General features: G+C 43.1%; 1 protein-coding gene across 1 annotated transcript; it reads right to left on the bottom strand.

Annotated features, from left to right (window-relative positions):
* Nucleotides 1–1,558: 1,558 nt before the first annotated feature.
* Nucleotides 1,559–17,372, bottom strand: ATAD5 (ATPase family AAA domain containing 5). The gene is made up of 23 exons (XM_071573764.1): nt 17,169–17,372; nt 14,732–16,491; nt 14,315–14,402; nt 13,509–13,673; nt 13,159–13,327; nt 12,647–12,731; nt 11,971–12,152; nt 11,437–11,594; nt 11,017–11,170; nt 10,504–10,794; nt 10,251–10,347; nt 9,675–9,757; nt 9,442–9,587; nt 9,184–9,334; nt 7,766–7,936; nt 7,487–7,602; nt 7,302–7,395; nt 7,031–7,095; nt 5,973–6,153; nt 5,578–5,690; nt 4,458–5,281; nt 3,151–3,315; nt 1,559–2,969 (listed from the first exon to the last, which is right to left on the bottom strand). Exons 1-23 carry the CDS (start codon nt 17,238–17,240, stop codon nt 2,891–2,893), a joined length of 5,409 nt encoding a protein of 1,802 aa, XP_071429865.1. The 5' UTR covers nt 17,241–17,372; the 3' UTR covers nt 1,559–2,890.
* Nucleotides 17,373–17,594: the final 222 nt, after the last annotated feature.

Below are 17,594 nucleotides of genomic sequence, written 5' to 3'. Positions count from 1 at the left end.
AGTCCTACTGAGAGTGTTCCTCTTCCACATTAAAGCCAATGCTAAAAAGGCTGTGATTTGGATAAACTGAATATTGAGACAAGAAAAAAAGAGAAAGGAACAAAATTTGAAGTAAAGATTTTCAACAACTCAGACAGATTAAGAGAAATTCAAGTATTTTTCATTCCACTCCTTTAATTTGCATTGCTAATCTGCATTGCTAGAGTGCACTACAATAATGCTTTTTAGTGAATTTATGTACATCTTGCAAGGACACTGTAATTCTGCAGGTAACTAAATGCTACACTAGATACACATTATCAGTTCAAAATTCTGACAGATTATACCCTAAATACTACATGTGTTGTCAGGTGGAAGTACTGACACATTTTTTCCACATTTAGGTACTAAGTGGCGTTGTAGCTTTTATTTCTTTGTAACTATCCTGAACCTGTGAAACAAACAGCAACAATCTGAAAAGCTGAGTTAGTTGTTCAACCACCTACACAGAATCTCTTTCCAGCACTTACCCTTTGGGAACTGTTGAACACTGGAATGTAAACAGGGATTTCATTTTCCCCAGATAACTTTGTTGCAAGCCATGCACAAAAGATCTGAGGTTGGCTTGAGTTTTGTGGTGTCCTTACAACTCCTGTAGAATAAAAGAAAGAATCAGCATGATTTGCAAAGTGGTTCTTTATATTATCTTTTACAAAGACTGAGATACTCTGCTTTTTTCTCTATTACTCATGGGGTTGTAGAATAATAATAATAATGTAGATTATATAGAACAGAATAATGAGAAGATCACCCTCATTCACATTCTGGAAAGCAATATTGGAATGACAGTAAAGGGAAAGGGAAGGTTCAAACTTGACTGAGATTTCAACAAGAACAGCCCCAGTGGGGTTGTTGGATTTCTGTTTTTCAGTTGCTGACACCTCCTGATAACCTGCTTGGAGGGGGAGTCATTGTGAAACTCCAGGGCTGTTTTACTTCTGGTTTCACTGAATTTCTGCCCAAGACACACAAGGCAGCTCGAGGGGCAGCAGATAAAGGACAAAGCAGGGCCCAAACTACTGCAGGAAAATATTGTGAATTAAAGGCAGTGAATTCCACAGCTCTGGGATGGAGCTTGGGAAGCACTTCCTTCCAAGCAGAGTTAATCAAAACCAGCCCCAGGCCCCTTTTCCTCAAGCCCATCCCTGCTGGAACTGCTCTGGCATACAAAAGGTGCACAAAACCCCAAAGCTGATCATTTATCTGAACTCAAACAAATCAACACACAGAGATTATCTTCATTATCTTGAGCTGATTTATGTGGTATCTGATCAAGAAGTGAAATACCTGAATTCCACCTTACCTTCTGGACACCACAGGAGGTTCTGCAAACAACTTCTTGAGGGAGTTGGACAAACTGAGCTGACCTCAGCAGGGGGTAGATTGTCTCCCACTGCTTTCTAATTTGGATCTTTCAAATTACCCATGAATTTTCTAAAATAATTCTCCTTTACAGGGCCTGTTTCCAGTCTCTGTATGTGCCCAGTGTAATCTCTAGTAGACTGCAAGTGCCTTTATAAAGCAGTGAAAAGATATACTTTTATTATTAAAAAAATGAAAAATGTGTATTTATTTATTTATACAAAAATGTACAGGAGTGCAGACCATCAATACAACAAATCAACCCATTAAGATTGTAACAGCAACTTAAAATTTTGGATAATTCTGGACCATGGAAAGAGTAAATTCTGAAGATTATCTAAAAAGTGGAAGATTAAAATAATTTACCATTTTTATAAATATTTCTTATTCCTGAACATCTTAAAGGCATGAAAAATATAAGATGAGAACAGAATGTACTAGGAAAAGACCTTCCTTATTATTAAGGAATAATAATAATTCCTTAATAATTATTATTAAGCCACTGAGGTGAGTGGAGTAGCACTGCAGGGTGGGATCTGACTCGGTGTGAGGAACAGGAACAGCCCAGCTGCAACATAAAGCCAGAAAAGCACATGGTTGCCAGTTTAAAAACCCTTAAAAATCATCTCTATGGACTGAAAACATTTTCACAATCTTACTTTTCATACAAGAGAAACACCCAAAATTGTAGCAAAGTCTCACAAATTTATTGTCGTATAAAACCAGATTCAATCCAAATATTCAGGCTGAAGTCTTGCCAAATACAAAAAGAAGCATAAAAATAGAACACAATATACAAGACTACAAGTAGTTAAATATTCCTGAACCCAAAGTAGCACTGGGATAATTGTTATTTACAAAATCTTGCCTAAATCTCTGAGACCATCTTGAGCTACAGTAATAATTTCTCTGCCTTTTCAGGAGATTAATTTGCAGACCTGACAGCTGTAAATCATGACAGAAATGTATAGAAATGTTTGTACATTGAGGCACAGTGCTTTGTAGAGACTGGTTGTTGTGAAGAGCTGGTTTCAGTAATTTTTTAGTCCTTCAGAAGACTTGTTTCACCTGCCCCCTCCCATCTTAAACTATTTATCATTTAACTGCACATTCAGAAACAAACTTACTTGAACAAAATGGTCTCCAGAAAAGAAGCAACTTTGCTGTGGAAGTTGTGACAGTTTGTTGTTACAAAAGGACTCCTTGCTGTGTGAGACCCAAAGTCCAGAGAAAGAACAAGAAGGAGCCCCCATGGAACAGTCTGTGCATTTAATATTATAAATGCACTTATTGGACCAGCACCAAACAAACCCACATTTCAGCTGTGGAGAGCAATATCATGACAATAGATATGTACATTATTTTAAATACTTATACAAATTTAATATACAAATGGCTCTGAATATACAAAATGTGGTTAAAAGAATAAAAATAAAACTATGGTGAGAATACCACCATTAGGCACAAAGGATTTCTGGTGTTAGCAACTCTAAGGGAAGTCCAAAGACAGACCATTTATCATTTGTCTGGGTATTTCCAGATGAATCCCTTCAAGATAATGCAAGAACCTATGAAAAAAAAAGTGATTGTAAGAGAATAAAGTTATTTCCAAGTGAGGCAACACTTTTATTATTTTGAGAGACAATGCCCACCTTTCTTGTCTAGATTTATCTGACAAAATATGTTACTAAAATCCTTTGCTCCCCTGTGTATTGAAGTGCAGCAAGATTCAGGAGAACCCAAACTCACCTTCTCTTGGTCTTCCTCTGCTCTTTGAGCCTCTCAGCCCTGCAGATGCTGCGGAGGGTGGGCAGGTACTCCAGGGTGCTGGCCTGCTTGTTGCCCAGGTGTGGGGGGCTGCTGGCAAACACAGTCCTGAGCACTGCCAGCCTCTTCCGAGCCTTTTTGGGAGTGCTGGAACACAGAACGAAGCTCTACTGCTCCTTCTGCAAGATTTGGTTTCTTTAGGAGCAAAGCCACTGGTTTAAAACTGTTAAACACAGTGATGTCCCAAACTGCATCCCAAAGGAGGGGATGCTGCAGCTGCTGACACAGCACAACAAACTGCTCTCTGCTCTTGGCCTGGAGGCTGCTCTGGGTGTGAGGTTTGGGACAGTCAGACAGTGCAACCAAAAGCACCTGTGGCCTTAAAAAATATAAAGCATCACACAACTGGTGTTTTCCAGAATGTCCAGTGGACCATCTGGTCCAGTGTGTAACTTGTGATTTGTTGGCCACACCTGGTCACACTCCCACATTGCTCCTCCTCCTTACACAAAGAAGGGTCTAACTCATTTTCCTCTTCAGACCTCAACAGATTTTAGGTGCCCTTTATGCCAATTTGCCCCATGACTTGTTCATGTTAAAACCAATTTTTGCTGGCAGCAACATATTCACAGACTCACAGACTGTTCTGAGCTGGAAGGGACCCACAAGGACCATCAAGTCCAACTCTCAAGTCAATGGCCCACACAGGGGATTGAACCCATGACCTTGGCATTGTTACAACCAAGTTTTAACCAACTGAGCTGATCACACAATCTATTAAAGGTTATTCTTTGTTAGCATAAGTTACTACGAAGAATTTGCTCTGAGTTTTGTCAGGTCTTCATCAAAAGAAACACCTCCCAACACTTCCCACACAGGTTCAACATGAGCAGGCACTGGATGGCAGACTTGCATGTCTGATCCTTGGAGAATCCAGTTTAGTCTGTCTGTCTGTCTTGAAAAAGCCATTCCTTCAGGGGGCTGTTGTTCTTCTGGGGGCAGGGGTGGTGCTTGTCCATGTTTAAAGTAAACAGACTAAGGCCACTATTCCTGAACAGCATTACAGTCAGGTACTCAAACATGGAAAGTCACTTTTGCAGATTGCCAAGCAGTTAATTTAAGGTTATAGACCCACAGTGATCAACACATTCCAGTGTTTTGGGACATACTGACAAGAGTCAGTGGTATAAATGTGTACACATTGCATCTGAAACAGCCCTACCCCCTGTGAAATGCGTTTTTGGACAAATAACTGCATTATATTCCAGAAATATTTAGCCAAGTCTTACCCTGAATCAGTTGAGTGACTGAAGGACACACCATTCCTTGTGGCTGAGACATGCAAAGTCAGTCCCTCCAGCTGGTCACTCTCAGGTGTTTCACTGGTACCCAGGAAAGCTTCAAAGCTTTGTGAAACACTGACAGAACACTTGTGGAAACTGAGGGCTTCAATAGCTGCCTTTACCTCACTGCAGCTCTGGGAACTCCACCAATCAGTATTTTCTATACTGAATTCATCACAAAGACCATTTCTGATTCTGGCATTTGCCCAATGAAATTCTTCCTCTGTGGAAAACTCCAGGGGCTCCCTGGTGTTCCTGCTGACACAGCAATCCAGGAAGGACATGCTGTCCACAAACTCTGCCAGAGAATCCAGACACTGAACCACAAGAGCAGACCTTCTGCCATTTGCTGAGGTTTTAGTTTTAACTTCTTTTTCTTCTTTATCCACCAACACTTTGGATTCCTTTTTATTCATTTCAGCACATGGTGTAGGACTATCTGATGGCAGAGTTATGAACTCAGCTGAATAGTTCAGTTCAGTATCAAATAAGTCACTGTCATCCAACATATTATGCCTTTTCTGAGTCTTTGTCTTTTTAGACCTTTTTCCAGAGCTGCTCTTCCCTGAGTTGGGAGATCTGTTTTTGGAAGAAACAGTGGTAGTCCTTTCAGGTACAGACCTGGAGGCTTCACACTGGTTTGAAAGAACTTGCACAGGTAAGGGAAGGAGAAGTTCAAGATTATTATATATAAAATCCACTTGCTTCATCTGGAATTCTGTGAGAAGCTGCACCAGTTTATTCCATTCCTCCATGGTTGTGATTTTGTGCTGTAAAATAATAATTGTGAAAAATTATGAATACAATATAATACCTTTTCTAAAAAGCAAAATGTTATTACAGAAAATCTCACAGGATCTCACACTCCTGGCTTTGTGTTTATGAGGTGAAGGACTGTTTTGCTTCCAGGACACTGCCTCAGTTTAAATTGTGCTTAATAACCACAGAATCCCCCAATTTCCACAACAAACCTTTTCAGAGATTTGCTTCTAAGAGGTTCCTAGTGCTGGTTACACTCAATTATCCAGCCCCATCCAAAGCAGTAATCAGCCAACTACAAAAATACCTTAAGAAATGTAAACAAATCTTCTGAAGGCAACAGGATGTTCTTAAGGCCAAGCAACGTCTCCACACAGCCAGTGTCACATTTTGGAAGCTCCTGAAGATCTGCATCATCACCTGGAGAAAAATCCACCTGGGAATTAGCATTTTCAGGACTAATTACATCATCTCACTGGAGTCTCCCTGCTGGTCACTCCCACCCCCAAACCTGTTGAGGATTGTCTTCCTGAATCCTTTGGGATTAAGTTCTTACCCCCAAGATACCCCAAACCCCCTCCCCAAATGTTTAGGAGCCTTGTAAGAAGTGACCATTTATTAATGTGTCCAAGAATGGTTTGATTAAATCAAACCCAACTTTAGATGGAGATTTTTTTTAAAGATCAAATTAAATCAACCTACCCTGATGTGCCAAAGGTTTCTCCTTCAGGCATCCCCCTCCACTCCTGACCCAGAACTGCAGGCAGAGGACACTTTTCCTGAGGTCACAGTTGTTTGTGGTGAGCAGAGCAGCCAAGTCTCTGCCCTCTGTCCGCAGGTTCTCAGCCAGGCACAGGGTCTGCAGGTAACTCGTGGCACTCCCCTGAGCAACAGGCACACACAGAGCACTGAAACACCCCTGCAGTCACTCCCCACACTGCAGCTAATTATTCTAATTATTCTCGTTATGTCCACAATAAATTTTGCTTGTTAATACAGAGGATTAGTTTATTAAATTCATCAATCACATTAAAACCTCTGTAGAAAAGCAGAGTATCAAATCTGTGCAGTCCATGTCAGAGAATTAAGTTCAATTTAGAAATTCAGCTCATTAAAACCAAACATGCAAACATATTCTGCTCATGGTCCTGAGACCACACACACCCCTTGCCTCTCAGCACCAGGGAGCAGCTTTTACTGAACTGTATTCACTCCAAAGGGGTTTCTTCATTCATTCTTTTAACTCTGCAAGTTTTCACATCAAGCAAAATCCCCTTCTGAAAACTCAGTTCCTTCTGATTCTCATTTGTTCAGGGTTCCCACATACCCCCCCAAATGGAACAATTTGCTGTACACACCACCAGGGTTCACATTCAAGGATTAACCCACAGTATTTCTAAAATAACTCCTACACTTTTGACTGAATGAACCACTACTGGCACTGTCAACCTTCAGATCAAAGCTATTGGATCTATCAGCTATGAAATTATATAACTACATCCTAAAAAATCAACTAAGTGATGTTCTTGTAATTCTCAGAACTACTGAATTGTTTAGAAAATAAGTTTTCCATGCCAGTAAAACAGCTTCTACTTGTAAAGATGAATGTATCCTACACATCCTTGCATAAACCCCAAAAGAGTCCTCTGATGAAACAGATACCTCAGGAATATATAAACCTACACTAACATTTAAATTTCAGCTGAGATCAGCTGGCAGGTAATTGCTTAGGAGGCATCTGCATTTTCAAACACACTTACCAAGGAAGGGGTTCTGAAGTGGATCTCTTCAAAACAGCCATCAAACATTAGGCTGAAGGTTGGATCTAAATAAAGAGATAGCAGTGACATGATGTTCCCAACTAGTTATTTCTTTATCCATTAGAGCAGACAGCATCTTTATTCACTAAAATACTCCCTTTATAGCCCCCACTCATTTAGGAGCTGCATTCAGCCACCACCCTCCAAACCATCTTATTAGAAGAGGCTCTTCTGTGTGTAAAGCCCAATTACTGTCACAAACACCACTCACCATTGGTGGTAAGAATTACAGGTCTCTTTGCAGTTGCCATGAATGTCTTTATTGCACTTAGAAATCCTGCATCTTCATCAAATATTATATCCACCTGCAGGGAGTAAATGAAGTGCAAGACAGCATTAGCTTTGAACAGCCACAGGCTGTGGGTGCAGCCACAGAGCATTTCATGTGGATTTTACCTCTTCAAAAAGAATGAGAGATGTTGCACTTTTCCTGTTGTGTTCTCCTCCCTCTTCTTTGTTTATTGCCTTAATCTGAACATCTTTCTTTTCTTCAAGTGAATTCTGAGTATTTCCTGCAGATGGATGAATAACTGAGCAGGAAGGACAGAAACCATTTCAAATCCATTCCAGGTAGTGGCTTCAAATCCCCCCAGTACAAACTGCCCAAGAAAATTTTCTCTTCTCTCCACATTCACCATCTCCAAAGTTAACTGATTATTAAATAAGGATATTTACCTCTTTTTTTTTCTTCAGCTGTTCCTTCTCCATCATTACCTTTACATTTGGAAGAAATTTTGAAGTAGTTTGCAAGTGTTTTGGGGGTCAAGGTTCGTTTTAATCCTGTTCCTTTGGGTGACAGTGGTGGTCTCCTTGGTGAAACAATTTTCTTTGGAGAATACATTTTTTCTGCAAGATATGTTTTATATTAAACTGCAGCTGGAAATATAATGTCAAACTGACATTCCTCAGATAAATTTAAGACAAACCTCATCTTTTTATCTAGTACAGGTCAGGTTTACTGTGATTTCTGCTTATTTTCCTTTCCTCTGGTTATAGGGGATGCTTTCTGTTCCTCTATCTACTCAAGTGCCACAGCCCTCACTCCACCACTACAGAAATATGATAACCAAGACTCAGTATTTTGATAAAGTCATTACAGAATCATAGAATGGATTGGGTTGGAAAAGACCTGCGAGATCAAGTCCAATCCTTGATCCAACCCCACTGTGATCACCAGCCCAGGGCACGGAGTGCCCTGGGCTGGTGATCACAGTAGGGTTGGATCAAGATGTGGTGGATTCTCACTCATCACAGAAGGGTTGGATCAAGACATGGTGGATTCTCACTCATCACAGAAGGGTTGGATCAAGAGATGGTGGATTCTCACTCATCACAGAAGGGTTGGATCAAGATGTGGTGGATTCTCACTCATCACAGTAGGGTTGGATCAAGACATGGTGGATTCTCACTCATCACAGTAGGGTTGGATCAAGAGATGGTGGATTCTCACTCATCACAGAAGGGTTGGATCAAGATGTGGTGGATTCTCACTCATCACAGTAGGGTTGGATCAAGACATGGTGGATTCTCACTCATCACAGAAGGGTTGGATCAAGATGTGGTGGATTCTCACTCATCACAGTAGGGTTGGATCAAGACATGGTGGATTCTCACTCAGTGCCACATCCACAGAATCACAGAATGGATTGGGTTGGAAAAGACCTCTGAGATCATCAAGTCCAACCCTTGGTCCAACTCCAGTCCCTTTACCAGATCATGGCACTCAGTGCCACGGCCAAGCTCAGCTGAAAAACCTCCAGGGATGGGGAATCCACCCCCTCTCTGGGCAGCCCATTCCAATCCCTGAGCACTCTCTCTGCAAAGAAGTTTTTTCTGCTCTCCAACTTCAATTTCCCCTGGCAGAGCTTGAGCCCATCGTGCCCCCTTGTCCTATTGCTGAGTGCCTGGGAGAACTTGTGTGCAACTGTGTTAACCAACAGGGCATTTCTCACCATTATGGCCAGACAAGCTGAAACTTGCTGTCTTTTTTAAAAACAACTGATACCTAAAATTTGTTTGGGGAATTCAGTTCCACCCCCACAAAAACCCCCACCCAAACAAAAAAAAAGCCCAGATAAACCCAGAGAACTTACTTGGTGACCTGGCAGTGCTGCAGCTGTTGAAAAAGCAAGGCTTGTGTGCATTCAGCCCCTTCTTGTCCACCTGGTGGGACTGAGTGGCCTCTCTGAGCTGGGCCAGGATCTGTCGCCCGCTGCGCTGGCACGAGGCGTTCACCTCAAACACCTGCAGGGGCCATTTAATGCACAACTTGTAGAACACCCTGGGCCACAAATGGCTTTTGCTCACTGTTATTACCAAGGGAAATGCCCTGAGGGAAGGGCTGCCCCCACCTTGAAGCCCAGCTCCTGGGCACAGGCATACACTGCAGCAGTTTTCCCCACTCCTGGAGGGCCAGTGATCAGGACTGTGTTGCAAAGGTTGGGCTCTTGCCTCAGATCACATTTACTGTCTTTAAAGTCAAGGCTGCTTAGAGAATCTGTAGAAGTAATTAAAAGAAAGGATTAATGCTATTTTTGCTACTTTTAACAAAAGATAAGCCATATTTTTTAAAATTCAATCATACCTTCATGCTCTGTGTCCTCCTTTTCCCCCTTCTGATTTCTTTTTTCTTCCAAATCAGCTCTTTTTCTCCATTCTTTTAGCCAACTATAAAAGGAAGGAACAAAACAAAAATAAAAATTATGCTGAATAAAGGGAATAAAATTCAGATCTAACAGAACTCAAACTAAGGAACATCAGTCACTTTTTATCCCTGAGTCTTATGAAGTCCTTCCAGATTTAAAAAAAGAAATTGTTCAGGATTTGTTTCATTCTTTTGTAAAAAAGGATTCCTTCTTCATTCTCCATAGAACAGAATAGATTCACTAAAATGGTAAGAACATTGGTTAATTGTTTCATTCAATCCCTCAGCCCAGGGGAGTATTTCAGGTGTGTTTTAGGCTTTAGGAGTTACTGTACCAGAAACTACAACCCAAAGTTCCTTCACTCCAACTGATAATTTGTTGAGGAAACTTTTTGGCTGCAAAGCAAAGGCCACAAACAGCCCCTGGGTGGGTAACTGACTTTGCCTCTTTGAGCACAATCAAATAACAAGATGTTTGGAGTTATTTCAAGACTGGATCCATGTCCCCCTCCTGACCTGTGCAGCTTTTCAATTTCCTTCTTGTTCCCTACGAGTTCACTGGAATCTTGAGGCTGGTATTTCTCTGTCCACAGCATGTCTTCCTTTTCAGCACCTACAGGAAAAAGATGACCCATTTTTAAATAGTTCCTTATGCAGGAGAGTTGGAAAGCCTGGAATATCAGCCTAGCCATGATTTTTGCATCAGTGACATCCCTCACACACACACTCCAAGCCAAGAGAATCCACCTGAGACAGGAAATGCAGTTACCTGAGAGGGCACTTGGCTCTGATGGACATTCAGTGTCTTCCCTCACACCACCTGCTTTCTGGGCCTTGTTTTTCCCCAGCTGTGTGGCTTGTCCTGTCTCTGCTTGTTTTTCTCCAGATACAGCAATCAGGTTCCTGGCAACTCTTGTTTTCATTTCAGTCTCTGCACCCTCAATTTGTTTTCTCCTTTTGGATTTACGATCTTCTGTTTCTTTCCTTTTCCTCTTTGTTTCCTTCCAGCTGTCAGGATGTTTCTGACTGACCTCAGGGTTTCCAGAGCCACCTCTGCCTTCTAAGGAAGAAAAAGTGACATCCTCTTAAAATTTCAGCCTATGTCCAGTAGAACTGTACAGTTGTTTAAACCATATTTGAAGAATTTGGTCAAAATGGTCTAAAATGTGATGCCCAATTTATTTCCAACAGTGTTTTCCTTCTGTGAGATATTTCAGGAAATTCCCAGTTGGTTTTTTGTGCCAGGAGTGAGGGTGGTTTTTCCCCTGCAGAGATCACAAACCTTGTGGACTGTTTTCCAAACCCAGGCGTTCCATTTGCTTTCTCAGAAACTTGTGGAAGTATTTCTTGACAGGAAACTGGGAATTGGAAGACAAGATCTCATCCAGTAGAACCTTCTTGAATGTATCAGGAAAAGCTGCTCGGTGGCCTGAAAGCTGCAACACAAACACACAAAAAGTGCCCAAACCATTACACAGAATGGCAGCTTTTAATTTAAATTGGTCACTGAGGTGTTAATTCAGAGATTAAGAGGAACTGTTGAGAACTGTCAAATGTTAAGATGCAAAATGAATAACTCACATACAGGGAAATTAAAAAAATAATTAAAATATTCCAGGAGTGGAACAGGTTCAAATGACAGGATTTTTAGAAACAAAATTCCAAACAAGTATCAAAGCAATTTAAAATGTAAAGTACTAACCAGAGATGCAGAACAATTTCCAGTTTGTTTTGAGTTCACAGAGGAAAATTGCCCAAGGGAGAGGGTGATTTTGGTGACGTTGGTGACCTCAGTGCTCAGGTCCCTCAGGTTTTTCAGCAGAGGACACGATGGTGGCTGCAAGTTCCACACTGGAGAACCTGCAAAGAACCCCCCCAAACCCAGAGCAAGAGTAAACTTCTATTCCAGGGAAAAGAACCAGCCTGTTCTCTCTTTTGTGAGGTGAGGAAATGGTTTCTGCCCAAACAGTCCAACCTGATCTTTATTCTCCAATTTGGAAATTTACAGACCAACTTTTCTGATTAAATACTAAGAATTTTGCATCCTCAGCCATGGAGGTTTAGACAATTTTAGCACCCATTTAATTTCTGTATTTTGTACTCAAAAACTTCTCACTGGAAGCTTCTAAGTTTTGTTTTCTTACTGAGACACAGAAGGAGAGGAAACTCCCAGCCATTCCAGTCAAATATTTTACTTTTCTGCACAAATTTAGTAGAAATTAACCCAGGATCTTACAGTGATCCTTCTGCTGCACATGGACAACAGTCCTGAAACAGGAGCTTGCCAGAGAATAAGCTTCCATTGCTGCTGCTTTCTTTGCAATCTGCCTTTTCAGGGACTCTGGCAACCCACTCTTGAGGAATTCACGTTTTGCCCTGAACTGCTCATCATCTTGGGAGTTTTCAGAGGCATCTTGGCTTTAATCAAAAGAGAAAAGAAAAAGAAAAATAGAATTATTAGAACGAGCAGCTCTGCAAGGCTGAATTTAATCACAATCCACATGAGTTAGTCTGGGGGAACTGCTACAAGTAATTTTAGTGTAGTAAGTTAAGATCTGATTTTAAATTTTGTGCTACAGATTTTATTAAAAAATTTCTCTTTGGCTTTGAATTTTTACATGCAGTTTGTGATTTCTTGTTAATCAGTCACCAAGCAAATTTTCAGCCACTAAAAGGGCTCCACAATGGGTGGGGAACTCTCCAAAAACCTCCTACAACTTTGCAAGCAGATGAACATATTGATCAGTGAACATATTGAGATTAATAAAATGATCAGTGAACACCAGATTATTAATCCATGAACATTTATATCCCATTTCAATAAGTGCATTTAAATTTTTAAAATGAGAGAATTTTAAAGGAACCTTGAAATAAGTTTTGATTCTTAAGCAACTGCAACCCTGAGAACTGACCTGCTCTCATCAAAGATCACAACTGGTTCCCCTGCAGAGCTCTGGGCACTCCTGCCAAGGCAGGAAGGTTGATATCCCAATTTTCCTTGAAAAAGCAGAAAACATGATTAGATTGGCACTGACAGAGGATTCTCACTTTGCTTCTCTCTCACCACCTGGGTGTTCCCCTCAACAAGAACAGGAATCTCCTTTTCTTAAGGGAAAGGTGAGTATTTTAACAAAACCCATTGTAGTTTTATTTCTTTCATCACTATAGATGTTATTTCCTGTAACCTTAGCAAAAACCCCATAAATTAGAACCCTGTGGTACACACTGACAGGTTTGCAAAATGAATGAAGAAAAAATCAAAGCAACACAGGTAAATAACCTCTGCAGCATTAACTCAAACAAAAAGGGAAGGTGCATATTGGAATAATCAACAAGAAAAATTAATGTACTGCAGTTACAATCCTTAATAATAAAAAATGGTTTTTGTAATATGAAATAAACACATTCAGGAGAACTCAATTACCACTGGAGTTCTTGACAACCTTCAGGTTTTTAGATTTCTTGCCCAAAACATCATTTAAGCTCCGAAGTGTCTTTGGCTTCCCACTCTGCTCTGTTGCAGTGGCAGCAGCCCCAGAGTGCTCTGCAGAAATGGCACAGCTCACACTGCAGTCCACAATTATTACTGATTCCTGGGGAGAAAACAAAGAAAGTAAGAGAGGAAACACAACCTCTCCTCCTTCATTAACAGTCCTTTGCACAGATATCTACTCATCTCTTCATAACAAAGGTTTTCAAGCTCAGAACCACTTTTGCTGCTTAAATAATCCCTCAGTCCATCAGAATCCCTCCTGCCCTCACAGCCTCACTCACATCACTCTCTGCTGGGTGGTTCTTCTCAGCCCGGGCTCTCTGGCGAGAGGAGCGTCTCACGGGGCCCGGGGGCTCCTCCTGGGCCCTTGACCTGCTGTGCTGCAGAGCCTTGGCCTTGGCCACCAGCTGCTTGGCCTTGGATCTGCTCTTGGAGGTGCAGTTTATCTGTGAACACAGAGCAGGAGAACCAGGACAGCAATTGCAGCTGATCTTCAATGGAATTTGTCATGCTCGTGACAGTTTGTGATTTTATGGAATGTCACTGGTGTCAAAGAGGAAATAATTGAAAGGAGGAGCAAACCAAGACAATCCCAAGTTTTCAAAAGGGAGTGAGAGCCCTGCAGGAGGATCCCCCATTTGTCCCCAGAAGAAATGGGACACAGGCAGTGACATTCCTGAGCATCAGCTGCCCTGCTGTGCCCTGACACTGCCACAGGCTGGGCAAGGCCCCTGGGACCATTTAGTCCAAGCCTGCCTGATCCCCACCTTGGCAAGTGACCCACATCCAGCCCTCCCTGGGGCTCTCCCTGAGACCCTGCAGCACAGGGATTTTATTGGCTTTTTATTAATTGCAATTTTATTGGACTTTTCTGTTATGAAAAGAGGATTTTTACTCATAAAACATGTTTGGAAATCAGGAAGGTGTCCTGAATTCTGCCCCAGGCCAGAGCTATAGTCCCTTCCCCAGGGCAGTGAGAACTGTTTCACTGGATTGCACCAGATTATTACACAACTCTGAACAGAATACAATTATACACATTCAGGAAATGACAAAACACTGAAATACAAACTGTTACATAAATTACCTTTGCATTTTTGGAGCAAAACTCTTCAGTTTTCATTGCTTCAGCTTTGCTTGATTTTGTAGCTGCATTGATACGTGTGAACCTCATTCTAATTAGGGAAAAAGGTGTTATGATGACTTGATTACTGTTTAAAAAAGGCAAATGGTAACTCTCAATCAAAAAGCCTTTAAAGACACAGTGCTTTAAACAGAAGCAACCCCTCAGCTGGTTGATTTTTTTTTGTTGTGTGGTTGGTTGGGGTTTTTTAATGTCTTTAGAGCAAACAGATTTATAATCAGTTTTGGTTTTTCTCTGTTATTCTCCAACATGGTCAACCCTTCAACTCTGGGATGCACCCCAATCAATTTATGTCTTACTTTCAAAATAATTACATAAAAATAAAGGGGGAAAAGGTAGAATATGCTGTAAAATGTTTACCTTATTGGGCTGCTTCCATCAAAGGGCACAGTAATCACCTCAGCTCTGTACATGTTACTTTTCTTGGAGCATTCCCTGCTTGCCTTTGGGGTGGAAGACTGGAATGGACAGAGACTTACTTCATCTGCAGAAAAGGCACTTCTAATCCTGGCCTTTTTGGGTGTCCCATATGCTGATGTTTGGATTTTCTGCTGCCTTAAACTCCTCCTCAACTCAGTTACTGTTGAACTTGACAAAATGATTACATCTGGGGTGTTTTCCACAGCAGGAACATCAGCACCTGAATCCTCTTCTCCCTTAAAAGTGCTGCTGCTCGAGACATGAGTTTCCTTGGTTTCTGGAGCCTTCCTTCTTCTGTTTCCTTTTTTCTGAACCTTTCTAGATCTTTGGGGTTTAGTTCTATTGTTTTCAGGACTAGAATGTGTATATTTGTCCCCATGATCTCCTGGTATTCCACTTTCTAACCCCTCATTTGAAGGAATGGCATCTTCAGGTGCTTCTTTATCCTTTGCAGGGGTTTGCTTTTGTTTTCCAGGGGCCTTTTTAACTCCACTTTTTGTTACATCTGCTGTTGGTTGTCTAAAGGCCTTCATAAACTGATGCTTTTCTTCCAGGGTACATTTTGGCTTCAAAGGGTCTATGCCTGCAGTCTCCAGAACAGCCAACTCCAGTTCTTCCTCCTCAATAACTACATTAGATTTTCTTTTCTGAGTCACCTGCTCATTCTGCTCACTCTCCAGGAGGGGGGGGCTGCTTTCTTTCTCCCCTCCACATCCTTTCTGCTTCAAAAAAATGGAAGCTATTTTCCTGGAGCCTTTTTGCTCTTTGTGTAGTGGAGGTAATTTGGGGGGAATGGAATGAACTTGGGCAAGAACAGTCACAGTTCTGAGTGGCAGCTGTTGAGATCCCTCACTCTTTTCTGCATCACTAACACTGTCACTTTTGTCCATTTCATTTGCTGCAACACAAGTGTCCACTGTTGGCTTTGTGTCTTCTTCAACATAATTTTCCCCCTGACTCTTCAAGAAGTCCTCAAATGACACTGTTATTATACAATTATTTGCCTCTGATGTCCCTTCACCTGTGGGAACCTCTAAACTGGACTCAGCACCAGCACACTCTGCCACTCCTGTGCTTCTCTTCTCTTCAGCTTCCTTTTTACAACTTTCATTCATCTGGTTTTCAGATGAAAAGCTACCAGACAAATCCATATTTCCTTTGTGCTTCCTTTTCCTTGATTTCCTCATCCTATTTTTTGACCCACTTGTTTCAGCACCAACGTTTTTTGCATTTTTCCTGGAGAGGGCAGAGTTTGGGAAGTTCTCTCTTTGCACATCATCTTCTGCCAACCCTCTTGCACATTTTTGGTCAACTCCAGCACAAGCAGCAATAAAGTCACTACTGTCCTGCTGCAGTCCTGCTGTTGTTCTGCTGTCATCACTAATAATTTCTATTTCGTGGTCATTCTCAGATTCCTTGAGTTTATCACTTGAATGAACCTTTTTCCCTTTTCTCTTCCGCTTTGAAGATGGTTTGAAAGCCAATTTACAGCCTTTGTCATCAGCATCCAGCAGTGCTTTGTTTTCTCCCTCTCCAGCTGCCACCGTGGCTGTCTCACTTATGGATGTCTTTTTAACATAATCCTGTTTGTTGTTGGGTTTTGCTGCTGACAAACCTTTCTCCCCTGGTTTTGCCAACGGTGAAAAGTACCGTGTGATTGTTTCCACAGAGGCATCTTCCTCTCGCCGTTTCTTGCACGGCTGTCAAAAGCACAACGTGAGCATCAAACAACTCAGCCTGACTTTCTATGGCAATACAGAGCAGCACAGAGTTACAGCAGCACTTCTCAGGAAGGCAGAAACTCGAGTTAATGTGCTCAGAGTGTGCACACACCAACTTTATCTCCATGTTTCCAAAAGCCATCTAAGCCTAAAATAGGGATTCTGCCAGTCCAAATGAGTAAAATTCCCATCCTGACACCTTAAGACGCCAGAAGGGGCCACAGGAACGTTCAGAAGGGATTCCACAGCACTGAAGCCACGGCTGGTCCCACCCCGAACACCCGGCGATCCCAGGGACGCTGCGCCTTTCCGGAATGACCACAGGAGACCTCTTATCTCGCACCACGATTCAAACCCCAGCGCTGTCCCCAAGCGGAACGCGCCGTATTTTGATCTCTGATCAAAGCGCGTTTACTTGTGCGGCTCCAGGCGCCGCTCGGGCTCACAAAGCCTTTTGTACCTCCCGGTTTACTCCCAACCGAACTCTCGCAATCCCACCCTCTGAAGGGGAAAACGCCCCTTCCCGGCGCGCCTGGAAGGCGCTTCCTGGCAGCGCGGCCCGCGGGCCCCTCACACACCGCCCCCCGTTTTACCGCGGCCGGCGGGGCCCCCGCGCGCCCCCCGCGCGCCCCCGGCCCGCGCCCCCCGCGCCCCACCTGAGCGGTGCCGTGGCTGTCGGCGAGGAGCGGCGGGGCGGCCGCGGCGGCCACGGCGACCCTGCCCACCATGTCCCCGCTCAGCAGGGCCGGGGGGCGCGCGCGGCCGCCATGCTGGGCCTGTGAGGGGCGCGGGGGGCGCGCGCGGGGGGCGCGCCGGGAAAAGCGCGCGCGCGGGAACGCGCCCGGACCGACCGACCGCGCGGGAACGGCCAGGGAAAGGGGGCGGGGCCGGCGGCAAACCACGCCCCCTGCCAACCCCCGCCCCCACGTGACCCCCGCCCGCGCGCGGGGCACAACGGCCGCCCGCCGGCGTCACGTGACGCGCGCGAGGGCCAATCGGTGAGCGCTCCCGCCGCACCGACACCCAAACCACGCCCCTTATTCGCTGGCGCCACGCCCCTTACTCGGTGAAACCACGCCCCT

This window comes from Pithys albifrons, chromosome 19 (genome assembly GCF_047495875.1).
Source record: "Pithys albifrons albifrons isolate INPA30051 chromosome 19, PitAlb_v1, whole genome shotgun sequence".
Classification (NCBI taxonomy): Eukaryota; Metazoa; Chordata; class Aves; order Passeriformes; family Thamnophilidae; genus Pithys; species Pithys albifrons.
The sequence above is the reverse complement of the archived record's forward strand: the minus strand, read 5'-3'. Positions and strand labels throughout refer to the sequence as shown.